At 48.3% G+C, this 27,143-nt stretch overlaps 7 protein-coding genes and 1 non-coding gene across 8 annotated transcripts; 1 reads left to right on the top strand and 7 right to left on the bottom strand.

Moving 5' to 3' along the window:
- Positions 1-507: 507 nt before the first annotated feature.
- On the bottom strand, positions 508-607 carry FOBCDRAFT_t10. The gene has a single exon. It is a non-coding gene; the product is annotated as a tRNA-Leu (tRNA).
- Positions 608-1,190: 583 nt separating this feature from the next.
- On the top strand, positions 1,191-2,369 carry FOBCDRAFT_4841 (SGNH hydrolase-type esterase domain-containing protein). Its single transcript, XM_031182168.3, has 4 exons — positions 1,191-1,430; positions 1,500-1,545; positions 1,601-1,789; positions 1,881-2,369. The coding sequence occupies exons 1-4, from the start codon at positions 1,220-1,222 to the stop codon at positions 2,176-2,178; spliced, it is 744 nt and encodes a 247-aa protein (XP_031042936.2). The 5' UTR covers positions 1,191-1,219; the 3' UTR covers positions 2,179-2,369.
- FOBCDRAFT_173749 (Tim17/Tim22/Tim23/Pmp24 family-domain-containing protein) lies at positions 2,311-5,483 on the bottom strand (the record flags this gene model as incomplete). Its single annotated transcript, XM_031182165.3, has 10 exons — positions 5,198-5,483; positions 5,025-5,140; positions 4,947-4,973; positions 4,760-4,890; positions 4,393-4,698; positions 4,300-4,321; positions 4,137-4,193; positions 3,962-4,090; positions 2,401-3,811; positions 2,311-2,340 (listed from the first exon to the last, which is right to left on the bottom strand). The coding sequence occupies exons 1-10, from the start codon at positions 5,228-5,230 to the stop codon at positions 2,311-2,313; spliced, it is 2,262 nt and encodes a 753-aa protein (XP_031042933.3). The 5' UTR covers positions 5,231-5,483.
- Positions 5,484-5,777: 294 nt separating this feature from the next.
- Positions 5,778-8,676, bottom strand: FOBCDRAFT_211851 (uncharacterized protein). The gene has a single exon (XM_031182164.3). The coding sequence runs from the start codon at positions 8,470-8,472 to the stop codon at positions 6,046-6,048; it is 2,427 nt and encodes an 808-aa protein (XP_031042932.2). The 5' UTR covers positions 8,473-8,676; the 3' UTR covers positions 5,778-6,045.
- Positions 8,677-8,873: 197 nt separating this feature from the next.
- Positions 8,874-11,344, bottom strand: FOBCDRAFT_211850 (ammonium transporter AmtB-like domain-containing protein). The gene is made up of 4 exons (XM_031182160.3): positions 10,810-11,344; positions 10,535-10,599; positions 9,709-10,469; positions 8,874-9,658 (listed from the first exon to the last, which is right to left on the bottom strand). Exons 1-4 carry the CDS (start codon positions 11,038-11,040, stop codon positions 9,081-9,083), a joined length of 1,635 nt encoding a protein of 544 aa, XP_031042928.3. The 5' UTR covers positions 11,041-11,344; the 3' UTR covers positions 8,874-9,080.
- Positions 11,345-13,259: 1,915 nt separating this feature from the next.
- On the bottom strand, positions 13,260-14,706 carry FOBCDRAFT_314142 (uncharacterized protein; the record flags this gene model as incomplete). The annotated part of the gene is made up of 3 exons (XM_031182157.3): positions 13,260-13,651; positions 13,698-13,958; positions 14,014-14,706. 3 exons carry the CDS (start codon positions 14,704-14,706, stop codon positions 13,574-13,576), a joined length of 1,032 nt encoding a protein of 343 aa, XP_031042925.2. The 3' UTR covers positions 13,260-13,573.
- Positions 14,707-15,151: 445 nt separating this feature from the next.
- Positions 15,152-19,187, bottom strand: FOBCDRAFT_283833 (uncharacterized protein; the record flags this gene model as incomplete). Its single annotated transcript, XM_031182155.3, has 2 exons — positions 15,152-18,552; positions 18,670-19,187. 2 exons carry the CDS (start codon positions 19,185-19,187, stop codon positions 15,615-15,617), a joined length of 3,456 nt encoding a protein of 1,151 aa, XP_031042923.2. The 3' UTR covers positions 15,152-15,614.
- A 3,210-nt stretch (positions 19,188-22,397) lies between these two features.
- On the bottom strand, positions 22,398-25,645 carry FOBCDRAFT_283827 (mediator complex, subunit Med16; the record flags this gene model as incomplete). The annotated part of the gene is made up of 8 exons (XM_059611643.1): positions 22,398-23,367; positions 23,423-23,704; positions 23,753-23,866; positions 23,912-24,031; positions 24,080-24,730; positions 24,783-25,038; positions 25,086-25,440; positions 25,494-25,645. The coding sequence occupies 8 exons, from the start codon at positions 25,643-25,645 to the stop codon at positions 22,457-22,459; spliced, it is 2,841 nt and encodes a 946-aa protein (XP_059463856.1). The 3' UTR covers positions 22,398-22,456.
- Positions 25,646-27,143: the final 1,498 nt, after the last annotated feature.

The raw sequence follows: 27,143 nt of genomic DNA, 5'->3' as shown, positions 1-27,143 counted from the left end.
GGGGACGACGAAGAAGAAAAATAAGAAAAGATGTAAGTGGGAAGAGGGCGTCTCATTCAGGTTTGGATTGGGCTCTCGGGCGAGTAAGGAAAGGCCAAAAGGAAAAAAGTTTGGCGGGGTAGTAGCGATTGCGGAAGAGCAATGGAGGGGGCGGGGCAGTCGCAGAAAAAACAGCAACAAGCGTGGGCCGTGTTGCTGTGAATTGCTACAATTATAAATATTTTGCAGGGGAATCAGCCTTAAATACTTGGTCAAAGCTTGAGATATGACGAACAAATGCGGAGGTTGAAGGTCGTCCGTAGTGGAATTATTTGGAGGGATGCGAGCTCTTTTATCAGTAATGACAATAGCTATAAATTGAGTTTAAGCCTAGGAAGCCTGAAAAGATTGGAGCTTAAGCTTTTTACCATGATGTCGTGGGAAAACTCCGTCATCGCACGAGCGGCAAAAAGGAACTTAGCTCACTTGATAGATAGGAACAATAACCAATATATAAAAAAGAAGATCTGATGAGACTGGGACTCGAACCCAGGAGGATTGCTCCACCAGGAAATTGGTGTTAAGGTTAACCTTAACCTGGCGCCATAACCAACTCGGCCATCTCACCGATGCTATATTATTTAAAGACTTCTTATTTAGATGACTGTCTATATACTCCTTTTCAACTTCTATCCATGTAAGAAACCACTTATTTAATTAATTTATTACTAAATTTTAAATTTAAATTATAAGCTATTTACTTCATATAATATACCTTTAATAAAGATTTATAATAAGCCTTTTTATTACTTATATTAAATAAGGGCTTTCTTTTTATATTTAGAATCTCTTTACTAGTAAGTGCTATACCTAGTCGCTGAATTAATTATTTTAGTAGTTATATGATGTGTTGCCCGCTGGCTTCTAATTTGTTTATAAATTACATATCTATAGTAAAGTTTATAAAGCGGAATTAACCAGTCAGCGAATCTCTGACAATAATTCCAAAGCCCAAATAAACGCGGAGCTATTCAGGTATATTGTGATAGAATTGAATGAGCCATTCAGGAGTTTACAAACACATAAAAAGCACACACGCTTGAACCCTCTCGCAGAACCTCCATTGCTGCAGCCTGCTTACACCAACCGACCTACCTACGCAATCACCTTTCATACCACCCCGCCTCGCTATCACTCACCCACCATTTACACAACCACTAAAACACAAGACATTGTCACCATGCCTCGCAAGACGCTTCGTATACTATGCTTTGGAGACTCCCTAACCTCGGGATATTTCTGCCATGGCATGGACTCACATCCATACGCTCTCAAGCTGGAAGACCGGCTCACCGGGACGTTTCCCGAAGTGGACTTTGAGATCGTGCTGAATGCTGTGCCAGGCGATGTTGCTTCTTTCAAGCGCTTCAAAGATAGAATGGATGCTGCTTGTATGTGAATCTCATTATATGTTCATTCAAGTCTTCTGTGGCGTTTAACCGGCTAACAAGGAGGTATAGGGGAGGATAAATCTTACGACTGGACAATTATCCTCGGCGGTACGAAGTGAGTTATACAAACCCCTTCTGCCAGATACAAATATGCTGATATGCGCCTATAGCGATATAGCGTACGGTGTCCCGCCTGAAAATATCTTTTCCGCCCTTAAGGATATATACGATGTCCCTCTGAGCCGAGAATCCAAGGTCCTCGCTCTAACGGTCCCTGAGTGCCAGTCAAAAAGCAAGAGAGGCACGTCGTCAAGAAACGAGCTCAACCAGAGCATCCTCAAGAACAAGGACACGGGATAGTAAGTTTAACGACGTTACAAAAGTTTTTAGATGGTTTTTTAAACTATTAAATGGCTGTCTATGCTGTCAGTTGATGCTGACTTTTGACAGTTACGCCTTTGACCTTCATTCCAAGATACCCTACCATTCGCTCTCAGAACGGGATCGCGAAAGGTACTGGGATGACGGTCTCCATCTTCGAGACGAGGGCTACGACTGGATGGGTAATCACATCGCCGACGCCCTCATAGACATCCTCTGGAGCGAAGGCACATTTGAAGAGCCCCCCAACTCCAAACCCTCAGAAGTCTTGGCACTGGAGGATGAACTCCAGTTCGATGAAGAGGATGGCAACCCTCGGAATATCAATGAAGGATACGTGGTAGTCCGCAAGAAAGACTTGGACTAAAGCTTTTGGCTTATTAAAATTGCCAGTCTAGAACCAAAGGGATTCATATGCTATGCATTGGACATAAACAGCCCTTGGTCATCCCAACCCCTAAACGCCATATCCACTACAAGGTTCTAATCCGTCCCTTTCTCATACAACAAGGGTTGCGGCAACAAATTCCTATTAAATAGAGTCAGTACGAGATTAACCAAAGCCATGATCAATAACTGGAACACTTACGGGAAACTCCTTTTGCAGCGCGTTGGTGACATTCTCCACCTCCTCAGCCAAACTCTCAACGTTAGCATCCCAATTTCGCATTTCCTTGCCAACAATAATTTCTGCTCGCCCACTCCCCTTCTCTCCCGATGCCTCGCCACCCTCAAAGTACACAATGCCATCAATCTGATCCATGCGTCCTACTAAACGTCCCTGCTCAATCATGCGTGCAGTGGTCTCTTCAGCCTTATCAGCATCCAGGCCCAATAGTGTTCCCAGGGCCTCGAATCTAATATTGCTGTAAAGCCTGGATGCGCCGAGAAGATTGTGCTCGACGACAGCCTTGGCAAGTACCGTGGAGCCATCTGATGTAGTTGCTAGCTGATGTGGCTGGAGCCCCTCTGCAAACTTGTCAACCTCCTCAGGTGACAACAGCCGGTCAAGGAACATCTTTTCCAGGATACCAAATTCCTCAAGTTGCGATGAACGTTCATCTTTGTAGAGGCGACTCAATGTTCGGTTTCTCATGGGACCAGCGGGCGCCAGAACAGCACATTTCACCGCCATGCTGAGCGTATGTAGGCGTTCCTCCTCGTCGATCGCAGGCGAGAAGCTGATCTCGTGATATCGTTGAGATGCGGATAAAAAGTCGCGCTGAGCGTCCAGAATACGGGCTTGTGAGAGCTTGAAGTGCAAGTTTAGTTCTTGATCAGATACGGTATGCATGATGTTCTTGAGCTTGTTGATATACATCTCGGCGGCCGTAGAGTCGTCGACTTCGAGGTAGTTTCGAACAATGCGAATCCATGTGCGAGCTTTCTCCTCATCGGTGATCTTGCGCTGAGAACTATCAAGGGGAATATCGGCCAGAGTCTTTGCAGCATCAAGGAAGTCACCGTTGCTTTCGTGGGCCGTTGCAATGAGCTCACGGATAGTGGCGATAGCATCAACGAAGGAAGAAGATGATGGCTGAGCCGCGATGGTGTTTAGCGTACGATTCCCGACCTCGATCCACATATCCTCGTTCTTTAGTTCTCGGAGTGTCGCAATAAAAGACGCGAGGACGGTTCGCGTAGCCACGACGCCGAGCGCCTGGTTAAAGAAGGAGTCGATGATAGCATTTAGGTCGTCGGTAGCGGTGGATGGGGATGAAATGTTCTTAATTTCGGAGAGCAGTTGCTCGTAGAGAGGTCCCTTCTCTCCAGAATAAGACTCAGTGTTCGAGATCGCCTCCGCGACTTTGGAATTTGGTGCCATGGTCGTCGGTTGGTAGGAATCTGTTAGACTCAAAGATGATGGACTGAGGTGGAGGTATAGCTGCCTGGGGGTAAAGTTGAGGCTCACAGGCGCCAGTGTGGAGGGGCAAGCAGGGGTCAGCTCTAGCGGGGTAGGTTGCCGGATTAGCGCGATCTGGCTGAGGCAGCTATTAAAGCTGGACTTTTAATAAGTTCTCATACCGTCCATCTTGATGACAAAGGTTGTAATTGACAAGACGCTTAACTCATAAGTAAGCTTACAAGACGTGCTAATCAAACCTGCTTAAGAATACCGGGGTGCCACGACGACCACTAGGTAATGTTACCTTGGCTTCAAAAATAACTGGAAATCTCTCTTAATGGCCGAATCAATCGCAATTTGATTGTTGATATCATCTAAAGTTTTAACGCGACGATATAAGTTTTGGTTAAACTTCTTTATGACGGCATAGAGTCTATGGTATGACATTGAGAATTTGCATCAAAATATTCCCAACCTACAAGTAGGACAGATTCACCTCTATCATATTGGTTTTCATGTATCCATGTCTACTCATGCTTCCTAAAAACCCAAGGTTCCAGCCTATAACGACTGCAATGCTAAAACAATGAATCCCGATATGCAAAATTATCGAGCATCTCTCACGCCCAACGCCAAACCAACTAACCGACAGAAGAATCATCGTCTATTTGTTATGCCAAAGCAAAGTCCGGAGCGAGTCAAAGTCATTGCAGTCCTTATAAATGTACGTCATACTGCTTCTCAAGCTCGACTGCAGCTCCCCGGGGTGGTATCGGAAGATCAACATCACCATAGCCCACGAGAGCGACGCGAACGCAGGCCAGGCATATTGATTAATGATTCCATGGAGAGGTTCGGACGACACGAATGGGAATCCGTGGCCTGGCTTCACAGCGATACGGGCGAGTGCGAGCATCACTCGCGCAAAGACGTAGATGACGATCTGCTGGTTGACCGATGAGATCTTCCCCGTACGCTTGGAACGACCGCCGAAGACGAAATATCCGCCCACAAGACCACCAACGAAGGAGTCGTATGTTCCTATTCATAGTCAGAATTCTGGGTAACATGCTGAGGTTAAGTTTCGGTGACGATGACGTACCCTCCTTTCCAGGCTCTGCGCCAAAGTATTTGAGCGCAAGCATGGTCAGCTTATAAATAAGGGCAAAGCGCGCCAAATTGGTTGCATGATGTCTTGTCGCTCGAAGGACTAGGTTTACTTTCTGTGGGAATCTGTTGTTGCACGTCAGCGTTGTTGCCGGTCGGGTGTCATGACAGGTCGAACGTACGTTCCAGAGCGGAAGAGAAACACCATCCTGTTCATGTTTGTCAGTATTGAGGTTGCCAAGAGAGTACATGTGACTTACACCAGCGCATGCGGAAACCGCACCTTGGTTCCGTAGATAATACCATTGCGCGCCGTCTTGACTAAGGACAAGAGATCATGGTATCGCGGGTCCTTGACAATCTCCTCCAACGTGTTCTACCCAAAACCCGTCAGCGCAAACTCTATCGTGTCGCAAGTCGATAAGAGCGGTACCTTTAGCACTTCCAGCGAAGATGACATGGCCATCTTGTCCCCAAGCCTCGGCAAAAGAACGTAAAGAGAGGGTCGGTCGCAGGGTCAAGAGAGGATGTTTGTCGGAAACCGCTTTAGTCTCAAGGCATCGAATGTAGTCGCGTGATTTTGTAGGTCAGATTCCACGTGCGGAAGGGTCGTATAGGAGCATGGATGGATTCAGAGGTATCGATAAAGTTGGTAGGTTCATGGGTTTTGAGGGCGCCCCGGATTATGGATACGTGCTATGTCACCTGTCTGCTGAGCCTCGGATGTTTTGGCTTTGCGCTCGGCTTGTGTTGCGGAGAATGGCACCGGCAATAATATGCCCCCACTGGGAGAATACACTACAGTGCCTAGTCGACTATGACGCAGCGGGAGCTGTCCACTGAAAGGTGCTGAGATTTGGAGAGGAGATTGGATCTAAGGAATTTCACATGTGAATGACGGTTCGACGGGAGGTTCCAGCTGCATTAGCCAAGATCTGGGGAAATCTCACATCAGTCAGATTCACATGGGACGACTAGGTACGTATAGTCTATATCTCATTTTCAATGCCTTCATAGAATGCTTCAAAATCGATCTTATGCGTATGGACCTCATCTCCATTTTCTGACCCCTAAACTCCACGCTATTCAGGTACCCTTGGTTCATCCCGAAAATCCTCCACTTTGACCTCGGCAGACCAAAAATGAAACCGTGAGGCTCTGTTATGTTTTGAGACGCCTCCGCTGTTATACTTTATTAAACGAATTGACCGCCGTCCATCCAGCGAAGAATGATCAAGAAAATTTTGGGTATAATCCCTCTACTAATCACTGGTTGGATCCTCAACACCACCGCTCATGAGGCTCTCTCCACTTGACCCCCAGAATATCAAAGATCTTTCTTTCATTTCGTCCCTCAACTAGCTCTCCCTCCGTGACCTTGACCCGTTGCGGGCCTCGCATCACATCCTTGTATAAACCCCGTTGGTTCAGTCGCATTCCCTTCTTGGAAGCCAATAGTCGCATGCTGCGATTAAAGATGTCATTGCCAGTGAAATAGATCAGGGCCGCACCCATCTCTGATTCAGGAACCAGGAGAAAGTCAATGCGGCGCCATACGGGTCTGTAATACTCCTTGTTGAAGCCACTGATCTTAGGGAGTACACAGCATCCATGCCATTTACTTCCGTCGCTGGCAGATCGTGATGACGCGAGCCGTGCCACAAGGAAGTCTTCAGCTTCGAGGCGTTGGACAAGACTATCAAGGAAAGGCCTAAGTTCAGCCGATGACTCGGTATTCGACTTGGTGATGATGAAATCGATATCACCTGACGTTTCTGCTCCTCTTCGATAACTCCCCCCAATGATCAACTCAACCTGAGGATCGACACGCTGAGCACCTCTTCTCACAATAGCGCCTAAGGCCTCAATCTCACGACGCGGAATCCTGGTATTGAGATCATCATAGTGCTCGATGCCTACGAGCTGGTTTGGTGAGAGTTTCGCATTCGTTTTCAAGTCGTCCAACGTCCGGAATCCTTGAGCCAACCATTGCTGGGCCTGACTGTTTCCAACACCATAAATTCCAAGGAACAATTGGAGTGCCTCGTCCATCGGCTCTTTCTGGGCGTACTCAAGTTGCTGGAGCCTATCTGTAGCGACGATTTCCTCAATCTTCTGCGCCAGACGCGGTCCCACACTGGGTAGTCTTTCTGCCTCCTCGGCTGTCGTGATTTTCGTCTCTTGACGCTTTAGGGTGCTGATGACTTTTCGATAGGCGGTTGTTCGCCAGTGATCGTTCACCCGGGTATAGTAATCAGCCATAGATTGGAGAACCTCGATTGTGCGCGAATTTGGATTCCCCGCCTTGGCATCTTTCACCCCGGCGGAGTTGCATGAGAATCGATCTTCGAAAGCAATGTCCTTGCGATCAGATCTAGTCTTTCTTCGTGACCTTCGTTTGTTGGCCCGTTCATCTTCTGAGCCTGAAAGGGATTGTTCTTCGGATTCCAGGTCTCCCATTTCCGTAACCGTCTGGACATCATCATCATCCGCATCTAACGGGAGGTCCTTATACTCCGACATTATCTTGATGTACTCAGATAGCTCGTCCTTATGGCGATCTTCATCTGGGCGCTGCATTGAGCCACTAGGTTCTTGAACAAATATCGGGGAATTTTGTCGGGAAATCGTAGGTCTTTCACTAGCCGTATGATGAGATGAGGCCATCCCCTGAAGATCAAGCACAACTGGCTGAGAATCAATCAGGATAGGAGTCTCGGCAACTTGACTGTGATGAGGAGACTCTTCGCTCCTTTCAGGTGTTCCTGTGAGAGGAACAAAATCCCACTTCTTCGAATTCCTATGATGCGGTTTCACTTGCAAAGACTCATTAGACTCCCCGGAGCTTGATGGGACAGGTGGTGAGTTATCCTCTTCCTGGACTATCGGTTGGCCTATAAGCCGATACTTCTTTTGGCTGCATTGAAGCAGCGCTTTGAATTGGATGCAGTCAATGGGATATTCTTCGTTGACGACTCTAGGCGGGAGGTTTCTGTTCGTATTCTTCAATACGCTCTCGATATCCTTGTACTGTATGTGTTTCTCAACAACAATATGAGTAGCAATGCGTGGAGTCCGTACCCATGTTGCACCAAACTCGCGCGCCTTTGCGATACGTAATCGACGAGCTGGTGCAACATCGTCATCAGGAACGTAATGGAAAGTGAGTCCTTTGAATATCTGTTCGCTCTCTGGCCTGAGTTTGATCGTACTTTCACGCTTTCGCTTTTTCATTGCCAAGCTTGGGGAAGGCGAGTCGCCCACTATTTGTCCAAGATTTCGTCCCGACGGGAACAAAGGTGTAGACCCGCTCCTAGGGAGTGTTCTCTGTGTCTGCCTTGTAGAGTCAGGGATAGGTGTATCATCGACTAGAATAGCCCCAGCGCTGCGTTGATTCATGAGCGTGCCGAGCCTGGTCTTTTGGCCGATTGCAGTCATTGGGGTGCCTTTGATGATCTTTGTTCTATCAGCAGGTGCTGGCGTTGGGAGTGAAGTGACCCTTCTAGGTGTCACTCTCGACTTTTGAGCTTCACCGTTAGTTAGGTCAAGCACGACAGATTCCTTCGCTGGTGGTTTGGGGCGTGTTTTGACGGCGAAGAACCTCCGAGAGCGCATCCTTTCTTTTTGTTGGTCCGTGTCAAGCTCATCATCGCTATAGAGCGGCTTTAGCTGATCGAAGAAAGCTGTCTTCTCTTGCAGGGAAGTCATGGTGAGGTTCCGGAGTTTGTTTATGCCTGGGAGACTTGCGCAATGAAACGCGACTTAAAAGGCAGACTTTCGATCATACCCCAAAATTCCTGACTGATGACTGCCGTGAGATATCGCTAGTCATGTGAGCCTATGTGTTATAGTAGTGTACAGATTTAGATGTTCAGACTGCTATAAGTCCAAGAGGATATGTTCAATGTTCATGGTGCATTCAAGACTCAAGAGGTTGCCAAGATCAAAGACAATTGTTTCGCCTGATTGGCCAGTCTCGTGCATGAGCCGCTAAAAACCGCCAGGCTTCAGTGCTGAATCACGGTCCGACCCGCTAATTAACAAGGATAATCGTGAATGGAAAAGTCCCATTGTCATGGTGCATCGCGGAGACTAAAGGGATCTGTGGATGGAAAAATATGCCTTTTGTTTTTTATACTGAAGTGTCTACCCAGGCTGATACAACAATGAAACCATGTACTATACAACTAAATCATCCAATAAAATCGGTTCAAGAACCGGGGTATCTATAACTCAACAATTCCAAACCCATGGCGCCGTTCGATGCGTACAATTTGACTCAATACATATAGCCGTCCCGCCTGTCATAAGCAACCTCACTGTGGAAACGTCACAGGGGCATGCGCGGGCTGGCCACCAAACATGCGAGCATCAATCATAGGGATGTGGTTTTTTTCATAATGGTGGAAAGCCGTAGGATCAGCCGAGTATCGGCTTCCGGACTCGTTGTCGATATCGCTGACGACTTCACGAGTAAGCTCAACGTAGTCGTATGCGAACTCTCCAATCTCGGCATCGTCAATACCCTGAACTTCGGCATCCGAATCGACTCGAAGACGCAGACCGGGAATGAGGTTCATGAGGAATAGGATGATGCAAGTGACGACGAATGAGTATAGGCCTCCACAGATAGAATCGGCCAGTTGATAACCCATCTGCGCCCAGTGACGTTCGACCCAACCGCCCTTGATGCGAGAGTAGCCGTCGAGAGCAGCGATGCTTGGGGTGGCGAAGAAGGCGGTGCAGATATTGCCGATCAAACCACCAATGCCGTGGACGGCGAAGATGTCGAGTGCATCATCAATTCCAAGGAGGAACTTCACCTTGGTAGCATAGTTAGAGCCAGCAGCGCCGACAACACCAAAGATGACAGCAGCCCATGGGGGGACGTAACCTAGACTGATGTTAGCTCACGCCGGTTTTGAAAGATTATGACCTGCTCACCAGAGCCAGGAGTGATGCAGACGAGACCGGCAACAACACCAGAGCAAAAGCCGACAGTGGAGAACTTCCTCTCCAGACGATAGTCCAAGAGACACCAGGTCATGCCACCGACACAAGCAGCAAGGTTAGTTACGACGGCGGCCATTACGCCACGAAGGTTAGCAGAGAGGGCAGAGCCGGCGTTGAAGCCAAACCATCCAACCCAGAGGAAGACCGTTCCCGTCACGATATGAGTAGCATTGTGAGGGCGATAGTTGAGCTCATGCGTTCCATGGCCACTACGCTTGCCCAGCATCATGGAATAAGCCAGAGCAGCGCTTCCAGAAGCGATGTGCACAGGGGTACCTCCAGCAAAATCGAGGCCGCCCATCTTGTTGGACCAGCCATTGGGGTTCCAGGTCCAGCAGGCGATGGGGTCGTACACGACAGTGGCCCACACGAAGATGAAGATAATACAGGGGAGCATGCGGCCACGCTCGGCGACGGCACCGGTAGCGAGAGCGACAGTTAGGGCGGAGAACATGCCCTGGTAAACGGCGAAGAGCATATCGGGGAGATGTGCGGAACCAACCGAGGGCCGGGCCAGGACATCGCGGAAGCCAAAGTTGGCAAGGTCACCGATAAACGGGCCGGCCGTATGCGAGAACGTGAGAGAGAAGCCCCAGAAGAACCATTGGAAAGTTGTCACTGCGGCGCTCATTACTGAGAGCCATATAAGCGAAAGAGCCGATTTGCGACGGGCGAGACCTGAATAGAAGAAGCTTTGGACACAAACATCAGCAAATGAGATCAATGATCCAATTGAACAGCGCCAAAGAAGACTTACCCAACGCCAGGAATCATTAACAGCACTAGAGCTGTGGCCGAGAGCATCCAGGCGATATCACCAGGCTGCGGGCGCAAAATGTCAGCTTGCGGGCGTTCAAGATATTGGAGGGGCCACTATTCAACATGACCCACTGCCTGTCTCAAAGGACTTTCTCAGACTCTTTTTTTTTTGAGTGAGAGAAAGATGAGAAGACTGAGAGATCAAGAGAAATAGAAAGTGAACAGAGTGAGGACCAAAGAGGAGAGAATGAGAGACGGAGATAGACAACTCACCTCGTACCAGATATTGACATCCATATTGAGCGGATTAGCACCTGTTGCGCCTGTACCGTTATACTTGAGCTGCGTTGCTCCTCGAGCATCACCATCGCCTCCCATAGCCATGACGCCGGTTCTGACTTGGGAGGAGTGATATAGAAATAGAAATGCCAACTTCGATAAAGAGGGATGATGTGACAAGGTCAAGGAGGTTGCACTGCGTGACAGCGGACGTGATAGTGACATTCTGGGCCAACAGTAAAGTAGGAAGAAGGGAGGAAGAGACTCAAAAGATAAGAGATCCAGGCAGGGGGTGCAATTGGTGTTGAGAGTGTGCACGGCTGAGATTGAGAATGTGAGAGAAAAAGGGCGCGATTCCGGTTCAGGCGGGAGAGAGATAAGAGATCCCTGGAGGTGAGCTTGGCTGTGCAACCCCTGGGACGACGTAATATACCGAGTTAGAGTATCTGGTCTGACTCCGTGGGCTTTTGGTTAAGAGGGAAAATATGGAGGAGGAGACGACGACGCGAAAAGGGTCTCGAGACTACCGGTACCGCCGTGACGTTTTTTCGGGGCGAGGCAATTCGACTCTGACCTAGAGTGGGAGGTGACGAAATAGATTGAGTAGCCACACATATCAATCTGGCGGTTCAAGACTGAATTATTCTGTCAACTACTATACAGTGGGGGTCACCCCAGGCCAGACGATCCAGTACAGCGGGCGCTTGTTGACTTGCGGAAGAGTTATCCTTAGTTAAGCCTCGCCACTCACTTCTCACCCTCACACTACCTATCTTCATCGCCAGCCTTCATCTCAATTGTATTCTGAATGAGCATCCAGATGAATTGCCCGCAGACGAAGGTATCAAGTATTACTACGGGCGCACTTTCACTGCAACTTACTTCATAAGCTCACATAGAGTTTCCCCTTATACTCAGTTCCCTTCTGTAGCCCTTCCAATCCTCTTCGACCACGCCATGCCGCCTTGTAAGGAATTCATTGCAAACTTATGCGGTTCTAGCCCTGACAAGGCTTCGATATGCAGGAACACATATCAGTCCTCCATTGTAGTGGCATCAGACTTCTCTCGCTGCTACGATATCTCGCTTCACTTTCCCAAAAACTCATGTAAAACGCACGACAAATGGCAAAGAGTGCTATAAAACCCCAGATCTTCCTTCTGATAAGACATCCCCAGACCCCAGCCTGCCCCTGACTGCTTACATGTAATGTTGATCTATTTGCCTCTGGTTCCCTCCGGAGATGCAGATTGATGCTCTACAAGGAAGTTCTACATAACTCTACACTCAATGTTATCTTTTCACAACTATCCACTCACCCGGCGTATAAACGACAGGACTCGACCTTCCTCTCCTTGAAAAAAAAAAAAGCAAAGAAATCATCAGCTTGAGTCAAACCGTCACACCTGACGAAACTTCCTCTTAGCCACTGAACTGAAGCTCACCCATGGTCTCTGATAAGCACTTTCACCTTGATTGGTCCAGCCAAGGTGTGGGGGTCTCATCTTGAACGCCCAGCTTTAATAGACCTCCGGTGAGCGAACACAGACGTCAAAGCTCAGAGTTCGTCATGTCACATCTCGAGTCTGTCGACAGTCTTTGGAAGGTGGCTTGAATCATGATGTTCACGTTTCTTATTGTGATGTGATATTTGATATGTCTTGTTTCATCATCATGCTCTGTCTTTCAGTTCTGTCTGTTGGCCACACGGGCTCCGCCAAGTTAGATGGTGAATCCTTGTGAGCATCTCCTCGGACTTTAAGACGAGATAAAGCATATGAACATGGATGGGATTGTAAATATGCTAATTATGATATCTGACTCTGCACTGCCCCTCAGAAGATGATATTGGCATGTCAAGAATCAGCGGCACTTGGAGGTTCTGGATGAGATGAAACTCAGCAAGATATGGATAATGAGAATAATATTAGTAAAATCTAAAATAAATGCTGTTGGATCTTATCACAGGTCATAATCCATGCTGTCGAACTCTCATTACTTGCCCCTGCTCACATGCAAAGAGCTGTTTGAACCTGAATCGTAACCAGGTGAGATGCATATGCATAGTTATGCAGGCCTCGCTGTGTCAGAATCATTAAGACTCTGGATCAAAAGGCCAAAAAACAACTACTCAAAGAGCTCGCCAAAATAGTCCTGGGATATCCTAGACTTATCTTGGATTTCTTTTGGTCACTCTAAGATCGAAGTTGTCTGAGAGCTTCTACCTTTCCCGAGGCTGTCGAAAGATATTACAACAACATTGACGTTTCTCTTGTGCCTCAAGTTGAGTGGCCTGTCTCTACCAATAATGCGTGGCTTAGGATACGGCGTTTTGTTTCAGTCAGTGCGTTTACACGGCGAGCATGCCTAATTGCGGACATTCGGGCATTGGAGCATGTACCTATCAGTTCCTATTCTGCTTAATCTGTGCAAAACAGAGCTGCATACGCTGTATAGAGACTAGGTCTTTGTAACGAGACCACGCTTCCTGATTCCTCGTAGTTATGACCGCTTTCAACGTTTCCACTAGCTGGTTCAGCCATCGTTAGGACATATTGCGGTTTCTTAGGAGACTCTTAGCATTCTCGCAAGTCGGACCATCCCCTGTCTGCATCGACTCGATAGGTGTCGCCGTGTCAATGAAGGTATCTCCATTGTTCTGCTTCAAAAATAGGGGCTGCCAGAAAGCCGTCCGAATTACAGTAAAAAGAAGCCAGGCGACTACCATGACAAAGATCTTATGCGCAACCCTCGTGTACTAAAGGGGTCTTTTCATAAGCTCAAGTCTCTTTTTATACCATTCTGCGCGGATTTTGGAAGCAATAGCGTACAGTATCTGATTTTGCATTAGTTTATACTCTCAGAACGTCTCGGAAACCTACAGTCTCGGCAATATCAATGAGTGGCACCAGTAACCAAACACGAATGAAAATATCGGGACCACTGAGGCTATCAGCGAACCAGACACCAGGCCACCAAGGCCAATACTGCAGCTTTATATAAAAGGAACACTCCACAAGGATTCCCATGACCAACAAGCCACAAATTCCCATCAATGTCGAGGTCCAAGGCCCAGGCCCTTCGTTGCATAATACACAACAGTAGGAGAACATCCCCAGGCCAGACACTTCGACGTCCCAGCGCTAAAAACAACTCATTAGCAAACAAGCGAGGTTGAACGACATAACAACTACTCACATTCTGTCTGATTGGTTCCAGAGTGCCTATGACTAGAAAGCTCACAAGTACTCGACCAACTGACTGGAGGTGATCGTTTCCTACACACTCACCAAACCCAAATAGAGGCTCTGTATGAGTGAACAGAATCCCTAGAGACATATAATACAGAACATCAAGGTACTTCCAGGCCAAGTTGAAGAAGGACTGCTGGGTGGTAGTGTATCGACCAGTAGATTTCTTCCGGAGTCGTTGTGCCGCCGCTATGTTCTGAAGAGCTCTATTCCCGTTGGATAGCTTCGCATTTCCATTTTGGCTTGACTCCTTCTGAAAATGAACTGCTCGAGGCTTGTCATTTGCACCTTTGGCGGGTTTCTTCCGGCCCTTGTTGGGCTTTGTTCCTTTCGCATTGCCGTTTCTGGATTCAACTTCTTTCGTGATGCTATTCTCCTCGACGGGCTTTTCGAGAGCAGCCACCTTGATGAGACCACTGCACTTGGCCACGCCAACTTCTACTTCTCGATGGAAGTCTTGAAGTCCGTCTAACACAGGGCGTACAACAAAATACATTGAGAGGCACATAGTCGCAAATTCGATCTCGTCAATAGAGCCCATAAAGAGTTCATGGCCGAAGAGAAGCTTCCGGATGCTGGTAAGAGGAACTGTTAAGAGTGACAAGACCCAGTAAAGGGCGTGATGTTTGAACGAAAGCATTGCGTTCAGTCAAGCTTGAGGACAGTATTTAAGACTCGGGGATCGGGGTTAAAGGATAGTGAAAATGCTTTGACCTGAAATGTTATGGTATACATAATACAACAAGTTGAAAGAAATGAGCCTTGTTAGAAATCGTTATATCCTGCAGGGCCCGAAAGTAATGAATAATGTAACAACGTGTGTGGCAGCTTCCAAGTCAGTTTGTAAATGGGCTCAACAGCAATCACGACCACGATGGCATAGAGCGACTTCCAATCACGTTGGGAGACAAGGTAGCTCTGGCAGAAATCGTCCCTACCACAGAACCAATGTAGAGGAGCAAACACCAGAATCTTGGGAGCGTGAAGTTTTATACACTGAAATTACACAAAGAACTATTGAACAGCATGCACAAACGCAAGGCAATCATCCGTCACAGATTTGATGTACTTGAATATGCGTTATAATTAAACTCGACTGATATACAACGGTTAACTTGATCGGCTGGTTATTCATTCCAATATCTTACAAACCAACAGGTTGCAAGCACCCCGACAAACCCATAGCCAAACGAGAATACAAAACATTATATATACTCAATAATACACGTCCTTCTGCGGTCTGTGTTCGATGCAAAACAAGTATCAAATATTCGACACAAATGTTGCCCCAGTGCTCCTTTTCCAATGCACGCCTCTGTGAGCGCGATGATAGGTACCCAATAAAGTACTCCAAGACTATTCAAAGTCCGTGTAGAATGCGTGCCCAAGTCTTTGTTTCCTGGTCGCTGAGAATCATTACCAAATAATGATGATGGTGAAATCAGATAACTCCGTCTCGCTAAATGCAACATGGGCACCAACCGTGAAAGGTGCTCCCATCATGATACTCCAACCCATGTGGTCTTAATTATTCGCATTCCTTCTCTTTCAGGCGCTGCCACTAAGCGTCTTAAATCTATCCTCAAAGGATTTCATCTGCTCCTGCTCCAGAAGCTTCTGTAGGCGTCGTGTCTCGCGGACAGCGGCCTCTCGCTCATCTTGCAGGTTGAGCACCTCGATCTGAGCAGTGCTCATTCTAGCCACGACGTCCTGCATCTCTTGCTCAGCGTCCTCGAGTGCCTTCTCCAACTCAGCAATGCGGTTGCGAAGCACCTCCATCTGGGCGGCGTCCTCAAAAGACTTCTCAGGCAGACGAGGGGAGCGTAGAGAGCCGGGGAATCGTGGTGATAGGGGGCTGAGGAGCGAAGGCTTGCGGTTCGCCTGAAAGTTAGGGGATCGAGGGCCGCTGAGTCCGGTGTTGTTGCTCATGCGCTGGAGCTGGGCATTATGCGCCTCGCGGATAGCAGCAATCTCCTCCTCATGACGGTTGACACGATCTTCAGATGCTGACTGAGCAGCGATGAGTTGCTCTTCCATAGACTTGAGGCGGACTTGTAGGTCAGCGATCCGATCCGAGTTAGCCTTGCGATCGTTGTCGCCTCGTACAACAGCGTTAGAGAGACGCTCTCGGAGTTGAGCATTTGCAGCGAGTTGTTGTTGAACCTGGGTTGCAAGCTCTCCAACCCGACGAGCAGAGTCGTTAAGCTCGTCAGCAAGAGCGCGCTCACTTTCGATTGTCTTGACCTCATATTCGCTCATTGTATCATACTGATTTTTTAGATTTTCAATCTCATGTTGGGCGGCATCGCGTTCAGAAACTGCAATGGACAGAGTGCGCTCTAATCGCTCGACAGCGAGCTGAGTCTTCTCATCACCAACTGTCTCATGCTCGAGCTGCTTGATTCTCTCGAGTGATTCAGCATAAGCAGCCTTGAGCTCATTGTAAGCCTTAGCAAGCGACTCAGATGTAACCGGCGTACTCAGGTTACCAAACGAGCTGCTTGCGTTGCTGGAGCCACTTGAGCGTGCGAATGACTCGGGAATAAGGATGTCCTTCTCCTTGAGCAGGTTGCGAAGCAAAGAAATCTCCTCTTCGGCCTTGTCCAAATCCATCTTCAGTCCGCCCAGGCCGCTTTCAACCTGCCACTTCTGCTCAAGCGCATCTTCAGCTCGGCGACGAAGAACATTGATCTCTATGCGCAGGTTTGAGATTTCTCTTTCAAATCCAGCCTTCCTTGGAGATGCTGAGAGGAGCCTCTCTCGTTCGTTCTGTAGCATCCTGATCTTCTTTTCGTTTTCGCGGTTCTGAAACTCTTGGCGGTCAAGTAGATTTTTCAGTGCCTTATGGAGGGCGTCTCTCTGGGCCTCGACATCTTTTAGACGCTCAGAGAGGGCCTCTCTAGACTCGTTCTGTAGGTTCTTAACACTGTTAGACCGTGATAGGCCAGAGGGTCGTTGGCCACGGAACGAGCCTGTTGCAACCGAGTTTGATCGGGCAAGGCCGCCACCGAAACCGCCAGACATAGCGCGAGACATGCGGTTCATTGAAGGCGTCGGAGACCCGGACCTCGATGAGCCTCGCAAGTTGTCATATTCTTTCCTGAGCATATGAAGCTCTTGCTGCATTTTGGAGGACTCATAGGTCAAGTTCGAGTATTCAGCAGCCTCTATCTCGAGGCCCTCGACACGCGCCCTGAGTTGAGGAACAACTTCGTCTCGAAGGTTATCTCGCTCACTGGTCGCTTCGTGGAGCTCTCCCCTAATGGCGTTGATGAGGTCCTCAAAGTTGTTCTTAACAACACGCTCCTCAGATAGTCGCCTCCTGAGATCGCCGCAAGTAGTCTCGAGATCCTTAAGTCGACCACTGGCATCCTGACTGTTTAATTGCGCCAGGTCGATTTGCGATGCTTTTTCGGCAAGCTCTTTGATCTGGTGGTCGAGCGCTTTTCGTTTCCCCCTTTCGTCCTGAAGCTTATTTGTGAGCTCTAATCTTATGGAAGCCTTCTCTTGTTCGGCCCTCCTTTGAATCTTCTCAAGTTCCTCTCGACTCGGTTCGGCTTCACTCATCTTTGCCGAGCTATAACCCGAGTCGGAGTAATAATCGCTTGACCTCTTACCGGGAGCTTGAGGGTTGTTGACTTGTTCCTGGAGTCGATCTACTAGGTCTTCCAGATCCATCTCGCGCCGGATTGAGCTTGCCAGCTCGGCGCTGATGGCCTTTAATTCATCTTCCATTTCGTCGATTTGCGCGTAAGTAGGGGACTGTAAAACCGATGAGTATGAGTTACGAGAGCTCGAGATATCCGTCACGCTTGAGGAATCTTCGCGAATATAGTAAGGGTTGCTAACCGTAGAATAGGGGGTATCATTGGCCACGCCGCGTTTCGAAGGGGAGATTGGCGATGATGTGGACGAAAATTCCGTCGCAGAGGGAGATGGTGATGGTGCTGCCCAGTGGAAGAGAGAAGCAAATGGTGAATTCTGGCTCGGCGACTTGGGTAATGGCTTGTTTAGCTGTGGTGTTCCTTGGCCTGAGGGGGAATTTGGTTCATCCGGTGATGTGTCGTAGTTCGCAACGTCAATTGTGACCTTGTCGAGTTTGAGATGTGGTGGTGTTGGCTTCGGAACAAACATGGGGGCGGGAGCGAGAGTCTGGGCTGATATAGTATCGTCAGATGCAGGTGATCGAGTTCCTTGAACCTCTGTTTCAGAGCGATCGGTTGGCTCGGCGGTTTTAGGAACAATGACAGTTTCTTTGTCGATTGAATGAATCTTCTGACCCTTGTCGTCGTCGCTATCGCTCCCATCAAGGATGGTCTCAGAGGTAATGTCTGGTGCAGAGTCTGATTTTGAGTCTGATATCAGATCATCATACCCATCCAGGACGTCAGAGAAGTCTGAACTCGAAATGGTAGGGCTGTGTCCTGGAATGTTTTGTGATCCAGGGGTTGTCGCGGCAAGGGACGCCAGGTTGGCGTCGGGAGCTCTACCAGAAGAGTTCCAGTTAGCCACAGATTCTGTGAGGGAAGTGAGGGGTTGTCCAGTTGGATGTGTAAGACATGGAGACAAAGGGACAAAGAATTAAGCTGAAAAGAGGACTCACGGGGCAGCTGGTGGTGCGGCGCGTTGCGCAGGAGAGAACTCGTAGAGGGTGGGACTGTCGACTGAACAAGGTCTCGCGAATCTCTGGCTCGGCTTTCCAAGATCCAGAGGTGACGGCAAGGGAGATCCCGACGCAGAGTATCGCAATGCCAATGCTGATGCTGATGATGACAGAGGTTTGCGCTTAATTGGACCTCCGATGGGAGACTGGACGGAACTGGAAGGCGACGCAATAGAGCCGGAGACCGAGGACGAGCCGGGTAGGACGTCTACTGTCTGAGATCGAGCGTGTGCGGGAGAGGATTTCGGAGAAGGTGGATGCGACTCTTTTTCGATTTGAAGCGGGTGGGCTGATGGTGAGGATAATGGAATAGAGTTATCGGCAGGGACAGAAGAGGCTGTAGCAGATGTTGCAGATGGGACGTCGACAGGAGGTGTCTTGGTATCAGAACGAGTATCAGAAGTCGCAGAAGGCTCCGTTACTCCAGACCCCGGAGCGGAGGCCAGGGCGGGTTCCATATTTGGAAGATATACCGGTCCTCGCTACGAGCCACCCAAAGGTACCGTACTATACGGTTCGTGAGGTCCTGGGTAGTAGAACCGCGGCGGTAAGAGAGTGAAGCTGGTGTGTGTGCGCGCGATAGGAGGTGTGAAAGAGAAGAAGGGAGTGGGGGTGTGTGACAAGTGAGGCGACGACCTATCGACGGCTGACCCAGGGGCCACCAGCAAGCGATAGTGAGGTTCAGGTAGTAGAGTGCAGTAGTAGCAGCAATACTAATGTCTTATCACCGGAATAAGGCCTCAATCACCAACGTGTGAGGGAGGAAGAAGTGAAATTTGGCCCCTGGGATGAAGCGAAGGGAGCAAGAATGGATGGAAAACAAGCCCAGCAACTAGAGAGGAGAATTGCGACGATGGCTGGGGACCATGCACAATAGTCCAAGCTAAGGTCAGGGGTCCGATAATTACAGCTCTATTAGCTTGACCTCTCACCAGCCAAAAGGGAGCTAACCCCTGATCCGCAAGCGTGAACTCCCCACAAGGCTTTGTGTTTGGCCAAAAGCTATTGAACTGGTTGGTTTGCTGATCTCTTATGCGAGGGGCGAATTGGATCTCGGAAGAGGGACAAGAGGAATGATGAGGCTTGAAAGCAGAGCCGACCCAGGCCCTTTGATGTCTTTGTTCGCATTGGATCGCAATCAATGAAGGTGTGACCAGTCAAAGACCGTTGCGCAAAGAAACAATCTGTGCCTGAAGAACGTGAGCGGGCTAATCAACCAATTGCAATTAAACGACCAGGGGTTATTTGTGGTGAAGGTGGTGACAAAGGCAGAGATGGTAGAGTGCCTGCGCTAGCGCCATAACCTGGGCGCTACCATGACCAAAACGTTCAGGGGTATTAAGGTGATGGACCAGATTCGATTGATTGCGCCGCGCAAAGAGCGGCATGTTCAGACCAATTCGGACCATCCAAACTCTTGGAGTGGATGTTGGTGATGTTACCTTCCAGATATCAACTGTCGGTCGCTTTAAATGGACAATCCTTTGTCTCGGAGTGGTGCGGAGTACAGTTTCCACTGACGATATTTCATCTTGCGCTTATAGAAGGAGAACCAGCTCAGGTCCCCTATTCTCCATCTTATAAACATCATCTCACCTGCTTGCCTATTATCTATTGACTTAAAAGAACGAGAGCGATCTATCATCGACTAATCTGTGGTCAATGCCTCAGGTAACGGTTGGACAAGGCATGGACAAGGCTAAAACAGGATTAATAAACATAGAAGTTCAGGGATCATCTGTCCTTGGCCGCGTTCCTTCAAAAAGCATTGTTCCTCGACAGCGCGTAATTGTGTTACCGTTATATCATGGTGGCGGCTATCAAAACATTCTATGCATATGCAAATAGCCACTTGTCAACAGGTGAAACTCTTTTCTCTTTCTTTTCTTCTTCTATGGATGAAAACGTTCATACTTGCAGGCGCACTCGTTGCTGCAATTGTTAAACAATTCGCTTGTGTAATATCAAGACAACCTTGATGATTCCCAGTTACTGCTTCAGCTCTACCGCCTCATGGCCCAGGGGTCGTGAGTTACCCCTTGTCTAGCGCTTCACGTGCTCGACAGGGAGCCTAAGGTAATAAGCTGTTGGACAAAAATAAGAGAAGGTGCCTAACCCACAGCAAACATCCACGAACCAACGTAGAGAGCCTCGATATCCTCCGTTGGCGTTTATTTTATTTTACGAAAATTACTTCTACCCCGGTATAGCGCAGGAAACAAGCGGTGAAGATTGTCGACGCGAACTAAATTCTTGGTGTTTGATCGGGGCATTTGACTCTCGTTCCGTTGATAACTTGTAATAGTACTCCGTAAAGGCACTTGTAGATAGTTGCATGAACTCAACAACTACAGGGTGTTTCCCTGCTGTGTTCCCGTATTGAAATGGCATCTTCTTTTTCAGGGTCTTTTTATTTCCTTTGTTCCTGTCTATTGCCGACTGAAAACTCTATTGTACATAGAAAGCCAATGCTCGGCAGTCAACCTGGGAAACATAATCGAACGATGTTGAATTTACACTATAAGCAGTCCATAGAATAGTTTCTTATCGTGCTCTCGTCTGGACACTCCGTAGTATTCAAGCCAGAAGTTCCTTGAGTCGTGATAAGTCCACATGTTGGCTGTTGCATGAACCACTCCATCTCACGCTAAGAAGTCTGTCGTGCAGCAGCACAAACTTCTCCAGCCACAAGCTGATATGCACATTCATGTAAGTTGTACTTTGTAACTTCAGATTACCATTATAAACGGAGAGTTTCTTGTTGTCAAACACTCGCATCCAGCAGGTACCAGGGCAAACTGCCGATCCTTACACCACACCACGAAGCTTCCGCTATCACGCAAGGATACATCGGAAGGCTACCAAAATCGACAGCAAAATGCAACTACCGACCTTGGTTTGTCTATCAAAAACCCTGATGATCATTCTTCCCCCCACTGACTCGAAATTAGGTGGCGCTCTGAGCGGCTCGTGGTCTAATGTTGATCGATCTGCTGGTCATGGTATCACGCTCCTCTAATGCGACCTGAAGCGTTAGAATCGTAGCGGCACTATCGTTGCCATTTCGGCGACGTTAATTCTGGGGGTCATCACATCGTAATCTCCCCTGGGGTATGGGGATAGGCTACCTCTCCGAGCTTGGTGTCGAGGCGATGAGTATAGGGTATGTGTATTGCTCCATCGCAGAGCCGTTGGTGAGAGTCTTGAAATTACGTAGCGAGCCACCAACAATGCTTGATGCAGTGTCAGTTTCACAATTGGCTTCTCTTCAGGCACCGTCCAAAGATTGAGTCTAGCCTTGAGTTGCAAGCCTTTGGTAGATTCTTATGGCTCGATGATGAAGCATGTTGACCGACCCCTTAGTGAGACACCATAATCCAGATGAACGGTTCCAAAAATTCGCCGAGACCTTCGAACAGTCTAGCCAGGACTGACCTCGCACTAATATGTGGCCAGTGACATTACCAATAACCCGGGAGGTGGGAGAATCTCCGTACTGAAAGGCTATCATGCAGCTGGAAATATTCTACCTCGGGAGTTGTACCGAGAATGTACTGGGATGAATGTATAGATACACGAAAGGTCACAAACTTCAAGAGCATTGCTAGATGGGAAAATACGATTATTGTATTTACTTGTTGTAACACTACTAATAACTTATTATGCCACTTCAATCCCATGCATTTAATCCCATGACCCAAATATACGCCTCCCAAACTTCAAGATCTCACGCAACGTGTCCCTTGGGAAGCAAAGTCCATTGCCCTCCACACGAGCACTTACGTTGTTGACCCAGAACAAATGTAAACCCAGAACGACTCCCAAACACATCCTCCATAACCGCAGTACATCTTGAGCACCGTCTCCACTGCTTATTCGGAGAGGGTCTGATCTGCATGCGCTTGAACACATCCACATACACCATGCCCCGTGCCTTCTTCGCCGCCAAGCTATGTTCGTCATCCTCGACTTCGAGAAGATCGTAATTTGCAAAGAACAACCGACCTGGATTTACAGTGTTCCGAAACGCGGGCAAGTCTGTGTTGAAGAACTTCTTGATGATCTGGAGAAATGGTGCAGGGGGCGCAGCTGAAAGGAGAATGGAGAGCTCCATCTGAACGCGGGCTGCCTTCATCGTCATATCCAGCTGTTTCCCCTGCGACTGGTTATTTTGGCTTTTGGCGAGGGATGGAAGGAAGATTTGATAGGCTTGTCGGATCTCGTTACTCAGACCTGTGAGAAGAGTCTCGACCTCAGACACTTTGACGAGAGCTGAAGAGGTAACTTGTTGCATTGCCTGGTATGCTTGTTGTAGTTGAGGGGCTGCTCGACCGCCGGCCACACCCTCAACAACAGCCGATTGCTTTCGATAGAACTCGATAGCCCTGCCGCTTAGGGCCTCAAGGTGCGCCAGTCTGCGGCAAATGGCCGAGAGAAATCCTCGACTAGAGGAGCTCATCAAGAAATGGAAAGCGACGTTGTTCTTCTCGTGAAGATAAGGAGCGAGTTCATGGAAACGTTCACGAGTCAAGAGCTCTTGGAAATGATTGTCATTCATAAGCTCGAAAAGACAATCCATGAGCCAAGCGATCAGATCCAGCGCCCACCTTGCACAGCCGACAAGTGTCTCAATGACTTCTGTATTGATGTGAGTAGCTATAAACAAACCAAAGGAGTAGGCAGCATGACTTACCAGGATCATCAAGGGGGCTCAGCTTTTCCCTGACAGTAACTGGTGTATTACTGGCAATTGTGATGAGGACGACTACGTTCCGCACATTCAGAAATAGCATCGAGAATTTGCCCTGGAAAGATCGGGGGTGAAAGTCTCCACGGAATCCGAGTGCGTTCATTATACTGAGGCAGTACTGTAGAGATCCATTTCTGACAAGTGAGTCATGATGGATCTCTTCAGAGTAATCGATCTGGATCTTCAGAATTCTGATAAGTTCGGTCACCAAATCTTGGACGAATCCTATTCCGTGTGAGCAGGCGTATGGGAGATATCGAAAGGTGGACATACTCTTCTTGGTAGTATATGGTCGTACAATAGCAAGTAGATCATCATAGTTGTTCTGGTAGAACATTGACGGTGCTGCGGTCACGGTCAAGGCCGCAATGCTGCCACAGTATTGAGCTGCACACGGTTAGTAACTCGCCAATCCTCTCATCGTCAACATACCATCGTGCATAGAATTTCCGATATCGCCCATAGGGTAATGTAATTTGTTCCACTTGATCTTTCCATCTTCGCCCATTTGCACCATGGAGCAAAAAGTAGGGGAGAATGCAACTTGCTGGCCTACAACTATGTTAGACAAGAGCAACACTCTGGAATATGGATACTTACATGGCCCTTCATCTGTGAAAGTCCAGCCTATTTGTCGAAGGTTCTGCACCTTATTCAACTCCTGAGTTGTATATAGTTCCTCGAACGTCAGTCGGTCACGGTATTCTACAGTGCCATCTGCGAAAGCCAGTACTAGGATTTTGCCAAAACTGGTAGTTTGGAACGCAACCACAACCTTATTGGCCGTGACGGGAGCAACCTTCTGCAGCTGTGTCACCGCGGGTAGCTCTGAAGAGATGCTGTTTCGTCGACCTCCAAGCTGCTCATAGGCTGATGGCAGATTCTGCTTTTGCTCGATAGCTTCCCATCGATCAACAACACTCTGACTCCCCTGATACGAGCTCTCAGTAGGAGTGCGTGACCGTGCCGTGACAACCATGGGTGGTGTGGTGTTTTTACCCGTGCTATCAACCACAGAAGGAAGAACTTCCAAGTGAGAGAGCTCGATCATGGATATGTCGAGGCTCGAATCACCAGGGCCACCTTGAAGCCAGTTTGTGGTGGCCAGATGTTTCTCAACCAGGGAAGGGCTCAGGTTTCCTGCGGGTCGGCCAGTCGCCTTGTCCGCTTGTGATGCCTGGCCCCATTGAATCTCGATTTTGATTAGTTTCAGCTGCTTTGAGGTTGTAGCAACCGCAAGAAGGAGATGTTCTACCGGCTGTTAGTGATACACGCAAAGCAATACGATAGTTCAGATGCCTACTCTTTTCGGATGCAAACGATGCATGTGTAATGAGCTCATCAGAAGCACTTATACTTTCAAGTTCCATGGTGGTCTCCTCAAGTCGATTGGTATTCTGTGACCAAAACATCCTAATGACACCATGCGTTGTGATAGTAAGCAGAGCACTCTTGGCAGGGCTGGGATGGGTTGGTCCTCCAGCATGAACGAATGAGCTTTCATAAGTATACCCATTGCCATGTTTTGTAGCTGGTCCATACATGACATTGTACGATGCCTGCTAAAAGTCAGAAACATTGAGAAACCTCTTCAAGCAACACATACCTGCTGATTTGGAGGAGAAACATTAAGCCAGTAAGCACCGACGACAGCGTGCACATCGTCAGTGGGGTCAGCGTCCCATTTCCGTTGAGGGAACGGGTGATTTAGTGAGATAGAGAAGCTGACGATAGAGACGCGACCAACGGCATCTATTACCGCTAGATCTGGGCTGCTGGTACCAGCCCATACCAAGTGAACGATGGGAATGGTTGGGAGCCCCTTGACAAAGGGGCACGTGGTGGGTTCACTGAGGTCCCAGGAGCCATCTTCTGGGGAGCGTCGCAGAAAGCGAAGTTCAAGGTTCTGACCATCAGGTGTGATGTTGGCGATCGTTCCTGTCCTTGACCACGCCACAGTTCTATCCAGGGTTAGAAAAACGTGCATAAGTGTCTGCAAGCTGGGCCTTCTTACTGGCAACATCCTCGAATCCTGACATCGTCCATTCTTTGTTGAAGCTGTTTACTCTGCGCCCTCGCGGGCAAAGACAGACCAACGCCATCGCCAAAAAGGTCATCTACGTCGTTGAGTTCCACTGGCATCGGGTTATCCAGGATGAGCGGCATCTTTTCCGATGTCATCGGTGGTAGTACGGGGTATCAAGAAAGAATACTCCAAAAAAACAACAGTTGGAAGTGAAGTTTTTACATCAGAATAAGAAGCACGATGAGTCAATATATATAATGATTCAGTTATAGTTTTTACCTGGTCCGCAAAATGGCCCGAAGTTTAAGTGAAAAGGCTGAAAATGAAGTTAAATGTTGACTGAGGTAAGAAAGGCTGAGGTTGTCTCGAGGCTGAAGCCAAATGTGTCGTCCTGTAAGCTCTATCGTTGGCTCAGAGAAGTTAATGAGTGGATGCGAATGACCGTGTTTCAACCAATGAACGACACGACGCGTCTTGTTAGTTTGATCAAGCACGTGTCTCGACGATAACATATAGTAGGTATGTGACTTTCACACCTTTAATAGGTATATTGCCAATAAGAATGTCATTATATCGGTGAATAATATACTGTCGATTGGTCCTATTAACTCTTTCACCAATGAGCTTATGGTTAGATAGACCTGAGAACATGACTTTGAACCAGTTTCTTTTTGACAGACGCTGACTTCAGCCAAGACGACGTTCGAATGCACCTCGAGCAGCGCCCTTTTCCAGATTCAAGCTCCATGATTCTTGTGCTACCATACTGGTCCGTGAGTTCAGGCATACGAGTAAAACTCGAAAGTATACAAGATTCATTGGCCAATGCTGACTCCGACCTCGATAAAACAACAAAGCACCCTCCACCATCTCGCCTGATTCCTTCTGAGAGTCTCCTTTGCCTCCTTAACACGCCATCTAGTTCAGAAGCTGGACCTTGCTTTCTATCTGACACAGCGGGAACACCCTGTTTAACTCTGCGATAGGACTTCGTCGGGCACTGGTGCATCTCGTAAACAGCCATAGTTGGTCCTTTCATCGGAAGATGGAGCCATTCTTCCATCACAGACCTCCCAAGGCACGTGTATGATGGATCTCATACTGTATGCACGACAGAATCAGACCGCATGTTGTGGCGCTGAGAAGCCAAGCCTGAAGCTTGCATCGCATCGTCTGTGCTTCGCACGCCGTGATCCACACTCCGCCAAACAGTTTCAGGTCGATGTAGCACAACTAGACTACACTATTTCCCTCGACGATAGAAACATACTCCATAATTCCCTACACCGCATCATGTTTCTAGTACCTATGCGGTGTTTGACCCGTGATCGAAACCTTGAGCTTGTTATCTTCTTGTATGGCGAATCCCACAAGCCGCATAACCCGAGGACAAACTAGGCAGAGTCCTCCTGAGGTCTTGAAAGAGTCTCAACTGTGGGGGAAACACATTCCACGGACCTACACGGACGCCGATAGTGCATTGACTCCGATATGACATCTACCTAGTTATATCTGATATTTGTAGGTGGTAACTGCCGACAGGTCCAGGACCTCTACAAGATCCATGCCTCCCAGATCAGGTACGAAACTCGAGATCAAGATGGAAAATCCCCGAAACTTAAAGAAGTATTCGATACA

The sequence above is a fragment of the Fusarium oxysporum genome, chromosome I (assembly GCF_013085055.1).
Source record: "Fusarium oxysporum Fo47 chromosome I, complete sequence".
NCBI lineage: Eukaryota > Fungi > Ascomycota > Sordariomycetes > Hypocreales > Nectriaceae > Fusarium > Fusarium oxysporum.
The sequence above is the reverse complement of the archived record's forward strand: the minus strand, read 5'-3'. Positions and strand labels throughout refer to the sequence as shown.